This window comes from Leiobunum rupestre, chromosome 1, assembly GCF_980474605.1.
Source record: "Leiobunum rupestre chromosome 1, qqLeiRupe1.1.hap1, whole genome shotgun sequence".
Lineage (NCBI taxonomy): Eukaryota > Metazoa > Arthropoda > Arachnida > Opiliones > Sclerosomatidae > Leiobunum > Leiobunum rupestre.
Window position 1 is genome coordinate 40,734,091 of NC_143384.1, and position 7,463 is coordinate 40,741,553.

The window sequence follows — 7,463 nt, forward strand, 5'->3', positions numbered from 1 at the left end:
TCAGTGATAAATGATTTAAAAATTATATTCCATTTAAATAACTTCATCAAATTGTCTTGCATTTGATAATGACACAATACACTATTCAGTCGCAATTTCAAATATTATTTTCAATTCATTTAGAATGTCAACCAAGTCATGATAAATGGAGAGAAGAATTAGTTATATCAAAAAGAATAATTTAAATAAGGTTGAAGGACTTCGTTGAGACGATTTTGAGCATTCCTGTAAAAATCCAACTCATGGTCTGCTAGTTACTCCTTTACAAAGTTAATCAAATCTCATTGGTTAAATAAATAAATACTAATGCTACTTTGTGTGTTCGAAGGTTCTTGCTAGAAAACATTGTGACTACCTAAAACTATGTATTGGCATTCCCCCAATACATAGATGTACCGAGGTACAGCCTAATTTATAGTAGAAAGCGGGAAATTTAAATTTTACAAGCTAACTGGGATCGCTTTAATTTTTGTTTCGTTTATACACGTGCGAATTTTAAAGAAATTAATTTTTTTAATATTTATAATTAATTAGCGAACATTAAATTTTAGTTTCTCAAATATTTGTTGGAATTGAAATAAACAAATTGTACTAGAATTGATAAAGGAATATCACTGACCGTAGTTTTGTCTTTTGGCTCCTAATTAGCTTACGTTTGCTAAGATTGCTCGCACTTTTCATTAATTAAATTGTTAATGAATTTATAACAAAGCGACAATTAATTAATTTAGAGATCATAGAGAACCGAGGTCGTTTGACACGAAAACTTGGTAGTGTTCCCTTTCCGTACGTACTCCGGTGTAATGAGGTTAAGCCCACCAAATACCTGTAGGGGCTACGTAGCGTCACTAGCGCCATCCGTGGTAGAAAATATTTCGCCAAATAAAATATTTAAGTGATCGAACCATCTCTCCACAACCCTGCTTGTACCTTCATACGTAAGCGTAGCTTTTTTCTAGGAACCTTGATACGTGCTAGCATTTTGAGCCTCTTAAGTTCTTCTGGTAGGCAACCCTGTTTTCTACTATGCTACTGGTACGCCCTCTAATGTATATAAACAGTACTAATTAATTTATTATAAATAATTTTTTTTATAAATTTTAATTATAAATACACTCTTGAGCTACCGTATATATAATTTGATAATATGTATTTTAAAATTTATTAATTATCTACGATACATTTAAATTTAAAATATAGGTGGCGCTCCATTTTTAAATATAAATATTATTTTAACAATAGTTGATTATAGTTCAGAAACTTTACACAAGCCGGCGCTGTAGGCGCGAAGTAGAATTTTTCAAATTCTCTAAACGCGGGAGTAGCTCATAAGCGTCCATCTCTGAGCCAAAGTAGTCTAACCTGTGAAAATATATAAACATATATTACACATTATAAGCAGTAAAAATTATTTAATATAGAACGGAAAAGAACAATTTAGAATTAATTAAAATGAACTTTTAGTAATTAAATTGAAATGTCAGTGTCGTTTGCGTCGTTGCCTTCGTTGACGTCCTTTTCCCGGTTTAGCGGCCACGTGCGACGTCGCGGTCAGGTTCGAGTCAGTCACGTTGGCCGTGGACATCTCTTCGTGCGTTCTCGCAGCGGGATCAACGCCACTTTCAGAGGAAAGTAATTTGGAACGCAACTGGTCAATACGGACACTGTCCCTCTCTCTGGTCGTTTCTAATTCCTGAATGGCTCGTTTCAATTCGACGGTGTCGCCGGATTCCAAGACACCGACCCACTCCGTTTTGCGTCCGCTGTCCAATTTCAACGCTTTTGCGGCCTTCAACTTCGACAACTTCTCTTCCAGTCGCTCGAGTTCCTTCTTGTCGGCAGATCTTTCTTCCTCAAAACGGTGAATTTTGTCGTCGAAGTATTTTTCGCTCACGGAAACTTGATCTTTTTCTCTCAGCATAAACTCCAGTTGTTTGTTCCTTTTGGCGATGGCACGTTCTAAGGGGGTTCTTCCTTCTTTGTCCCTCGCTTCCAGGTCCGCGCCCTTCTTCACCAATAACTCGGCGACTTCCCGCATTTTCCCTGAATCGTGTAATTGTTCAAGGAAAGGGTTGGGTTTTAGTTCCGATCGACGACTCGCTAACAAGTGCAAAGGCGTGGCCGTATTGTCATCCTTGGCGTTGACGTAGGAGCCGTTTTCAATCAAAAAAAGGGCCACGTCATCGTATTTAAGGTGTATCGCCACATGCAAGGCGGTTTTGAAAGTTGCGTGGCCAGAATTAACGTTGGCTCCCGCTTCTAGTAATCGGGTCGCGACTTGGAGGAATCCGCTCGCAGCGGCTAAATGTAAGGGGACGTATCCCGCTCTGTTTAACGCGTTCACATTGGCGCCATTTTCCAGAAGATATTCCACTACGTTGATATGTCCTTTGGAGGAAGCCGAGTGTAAGGGTGTATTTCCTCGAAAGTTAACGCGATTTATATTGCAACCGCGACTGACTAATAAAGTTAAGATATCGACATGACCATTATAAGCTGCCACATGCAACGGGCTATCTTTGAACATCGAACCTAGATGGATGTTGGCGCCGTGGTCGATCAGCAGATGAGAAACGTTCAAGTGACCTTCTTCGGCAGCGTGGTACAGCGGAGTTCTACCGCATTTGTCTTTCAAGTCCACGTTTGTGCCAGATTCGATCAACCACCGAGCTTGCTGCATTAGACCTTTGACGGCAGCCTGGTGCAACGGGGTTTCTCCATTGTTATCGTCAGCATGGACAGCCTCTTTATGTAACTGCTTTAGGCTTGTTGAGGTTTTTCGAACAAGTTGATTGACATTTGGTTTCGGATTTACCATTTTTGAACTAGAACGGTTGCCGCCAACCTTTTCCTTTTGGAACAGGCGTACAAAGTCCAACGATCCCTGGTAAATCGCTTCATCTAGCGGACTTTTTCCGTAAAAGTGTGACAAGTTAATGTCCGCGCCCATTCGTACAAGCACTCGAGCTAAGTCCAAGTCTTTTTGGTACACCGCTATTAGTAGTGGCGTTTGTTCGCATACAGTGAACCGATCGACCAGGGCGCCTTTTTGTATCAGAAGCAGCGCAAGATTAGAGTTTCCAATTCGAGCTGCCTTATGAAGCGGACTTTCTTTAAAGTTATTTAACGCGTTTACGTCCGCTCCCGCTTGGATCAACCACTCGACCATGGCCCTGTGCCCGTTTTCAACGGCAAGATGCAACGGAGTATCACCGCTTGAATTTGGGTAGTTCACGTCGGCTTCCTGCTCGAATAACTGGCGGGCTATGTCCAAGTATCCTCTAGAAGCGGCTTTATGCAATGGCGTGTTGTTTCCGTAGTCGGCGCTGTCAACATCAACGCCTTTTCGAATGAGCATTCTGGCCAAGTCCAGAAAGTCGTTTCGAAAGGCGTAATGTAGGATCAAATTCAAGTTCTCGTACTCGGCCCCGCTTTGTATCAGCTCCATGACGATTCTTTCACGCTTTCCTTCCAACGCTTTTTCCAGCGGCGTCTTACCATCCCTGTCTTTCGCGTTGATATTAATTCTTGGTCGAATTATTTCCAACACCTTCTGTTCGTCTCCAGCGTAGCAAGCTTCGTGCAAAACCCATGTCTGTTCAGTACTCAACTTATCCTCGTCTTCAGCCTTTGTAGCGGTAGTGACTCTCAATGGTGGCGCCATCTGAAGTGTCAATGATCAACGTTATTAGAGGTATCTCTAAACATCATATACAGGGTGTTAAGGGTAAGTATGTCATAAATTTTAGGGCGTGTTCTTTGGGTCTTTACTGAGTCAAAAATGTCACATACAACATGGGACCTAATATGCTTTGTTTCAGAGTTTTAGATCTACAAAAACCGGGCCAAAACAACGAAATAGCCAGTAATGTGAATTTATTATTCATTGGTTTTGTTAATGGTGAAGCAATTTCCAAAAGTGCATTAACTAACTAGCAGAAGTGTGCTAAATCGTACAGTGATTTTATTAATGCCAAGTTCCATTATTTCAAAGAATCGAGTGTTAAACCTGGCCAGAAATTTGTTAAATAAGCAACTGGAACGAGGCGAATACCAATTCAAAGTATTTTCCTCGTTGGATGCTGTGATAGTGCTTCTTATTTTGGAAAGCGCAATTTTTTTAAGGAAAAAGCGTGGGTGACTTTCTATAACGTCACAGGGCCATTACTCAATTTTATAATTTAATTCAGAACTGATATAAATGCCTATACTAATGCAAAAAACTTACAAGGAGACTACCCGAGGTGTAACACACCGATTTTGTTCAAACTCGGGGGTTGAGTAGGCCTTAATGAATCATGAAAATTCCCAAAAGGAAAAGTTTCAACGGGCATTAGTTTTGCCATAGCAACCGAAAAGGTTTTTGACAACTCAAAATGGAATAATCCTTACCGAAAATAACATGGGATTTTAAAAATGTTTTAAAATGTAAAAACTACAAAAAATTGATCAAAATTGACGGAAAAAAAAATAAAATTGATCAACAATTTATCAATTTTTTTTCAGTTTGATGAAAATAAGTAAAAATGCAAGTGCTTTGATAGAAAATTATTAAAAATGGATTTTATTCATAAAAAAATTTTAAATGTGATAAAAATCAATATGATAGAATGAGATAAATTTGACAAAATTTTACCAAATTTTGAAATAGTAATTAATTTTCATAAAATTTAATAAACTTAATAAAATATTGATTAACTTTGATAAAATTAATAAAAATTGTTATATTTAATATAATATGGTATAAACTTTGATAAAATCCATATATTATAATGTCACTTTTTGATCAATTTTGTCAATTTTATCAAAATGGGTAAAAATGGATAAAAATAGATATAATAATTAATTGCAGAGATATTTTATGCTTTGGTTGTTTTTATTATGATTACCACATGCATTTTATTTAAATACCACATAAAATGATAAATGGCCATTTTTTAGAAATATATGTATTTTGAATTCTTAAAATTTTCGTTCTATTACATCAAAACGAAATTACGCAATTTTGGGTTTTTACATAAGCTTACTCATTAGAAATAATTTCTCAAAATGTACATGAATTTATTTTTTCAAGTTGGTTTTGTTATCTCATTCTATCAATTTGATAAACACAATTGATGTTTATCACATTTAAGATTTTTACCTCTCCGAGGGGACAAAGTCTCCTAGGAGGGGTTATACAACCACCGTGTCTGTCTGTGGGTCTGTGGGTCTGTCAGGCCTGTGAACGCGTTCGCATTTTCGGTGCAAAGTGTAATCACTGCGTTCGCAGTTGCTAGGAATTAGGGAACAAAGTCGAAAAACCGTGTTTGCAAAACCACCGTGGGACGGTGAGCGTTAACGGATTAATTTGCGGTCGAGGTTGGTTTGGTGGTTTTTTTTTCATCAACGCTCGCCGTCACGACAGGTTTAATTCAGTAGTTTGGTTATTTCGTTATTGTAATGTTTATGTGTAGGGTGGCAATGTTGTGTTGTTGTTATGACGTTTGTGGGTGTTGAGTTTGTGGTGTTTGTGGTTTGTATATACGGGCGGTATCTCTCCAACTCCTTCTTATTGACTTTTGGGACGGACCGAGTGCTGAGTGTAATGCTACCTCTCAACATCCAATGGCAGGGTTTCCACCAATTGTTCACGGTATTCGTCTTAGTATCAATTTGCGATCGCATCGGGCAGGTTTCTAACCCGAGACCGCCTGTGTGACAGGCGGACGTTCTACCACAGAACCACCGACACTTGTTACGCTTCATTGAAAATTAGACCTTCAGCTTTATCGAAAGCGTATTTAATAGAGTATGAAATTTTGGTTTAATTGAAATAGAGCAAGATTTCGTGAAAGATTTAAATTATTGCATCGAAGAAATTCTAATTTAGCGATTTCTCATTTGATTAAAAACAAATGTGTCCCCCAGGTTTCGAACCCGGGCCGTTCAATTAGGCAGTCGAGCGCTCTACCACAGAACCAACGATAACTTCAAGCTATACTGCAAATAAGACACTCATCGTAAGCATAATAGTTAATAAAGTCTAGAATTTTTTTACGAATGAAATTTTGAAGGCCTAATGTGGTTTTTTTACGAATGAAATTGTGAAGGCCTAATGTGGTTTTTTAACGAAAAAAAATTATAAAGACTTAATTTTGTTTGTAATTTATTTAGTTTTTCAGTCGTATCAGAGATAATTTAGATACGGTCGTATATTATTATCTTTTGCGTAATTGTTCATTTATGAAGAAAATATCGAGTTGTATACATGGTGCGCTTACACTTATGTTGGTCTGGTTTTTAACTGGGTCTTCATTACTTCGTAATTTATTTTAAACGTTTTCTCGACTGATTAAGAAGTTCATCAATTGGGTTCGTTTATTTTATTTATAAAGAGCCCTAACTATTCCGTCTACGGTCATTTATTGATATACGAGCTGTCTTTTAATCAAGAGGCTTTTTGTGCTTTGTGATGATAAGTTTTTCGCTTCTTGTTAATTAATTTTTATTGGTGTGGATATTTGGACATCTACGATTCCTAATGCAGTCATTTATTTCCTAGGTGTGCGAGTCATAATATGATATTGGAAATTGGATGGTATTGGTCCTTTCAATAGAGTTAAATTCGATTGTGCATTGTTTTAGTACGTCTAACTCACTGTTGTAATTACTTAATTTTTAATATTCTGAATAAATTAAACTCGGTTGTTTCGTCTCAATTATTTTAAATAAAATAAAAATTTTATACCGGGCGGGATTACGTTTTTAGTAAACAACTCTGAATTGCGGAGATATCTTTAAGGGTCGTCTCGAGAAATTAATACCACTAGGGACAATTCTTCCGAGGAGAGGTATATTTTGGCTTGCCAACTTGTTTACCTCTCCGAGGGGACTTTGTACCCTAGGAGGGGTTATACAACCACCGTGTCTGTCTGTCAGGCCTGCGAACGCTTTCGCATTTTCGGGGCAAAGGGTAATCACTGCGTACGCAGTTTCTTGGCTCACTGCGAACGCAGTCGAATAACCGTTTTAGCAGTTTAAAGGTTGGCAAAATTACCGTGTGACGGTAAGCGTTAACGGATAAATTTGCGATTGCGTTGAGTTTGGTTGATTGTTTTTTTTTTTCGTTATAGCCTACCGTCGCGCCGTTTGTCATGGGTGCGTTTTTCCAACTCCTTCTTATTGACTTTTGGGACGGACCGAGTACTGAGTTTTATGGCAACATCTCAACGTCCACCAATTGTTCACGGTATTCGTCTTAGTATCACTTTGCGATCGCATCGAGCGGGTTTCGAACCCGAGATCACCTGTGTGACAGGCGGACGTTTTACCACAGAACCACCGACAATCATTACGCTTAATCGAAAATAAGACCTTCAGCTTTATCGGAAGCGTATTTAATAGAGTATGAAATTTTGGTTTAATTGATATAGAACAAGTTTTCGTGTAAGAAATTCTAATTTAGCGATTTCTCTATTGAT

General features: G+C 37.9%; 1 protein-coding gene across 1 annotated transcript; it reads right to left on the reverse strand.

Annotated features, from left to right (window-relative positions):
• Window positions 1–1,392: 1,392 nt before the first annotated feature.
• LOC149962917 (uncharacterized) lies at window positions 1,393–7,175 on the reverse strand. The gene is made up of 2 exons (XM_090180249.1): window positions 7,121–7,175; window positions 1,393–3,664 (listed from the first exon to the last, which is right to left on the reverse strand). Exons 1-2 carry the CDS (start codon window positions 7,136–7,138, stop codon window positions 1,481–1,483), a joined length of 2,202 nt encoding a protein of 733 aa, XP_090036375.1. The 5' UTR covers window positions 7,139–7,175; the 3' UTR covers window positions 1,393–1,480.
• Between the last annotated feature and the right edge of the window lie 288 nt (window positions 7,176–7,463).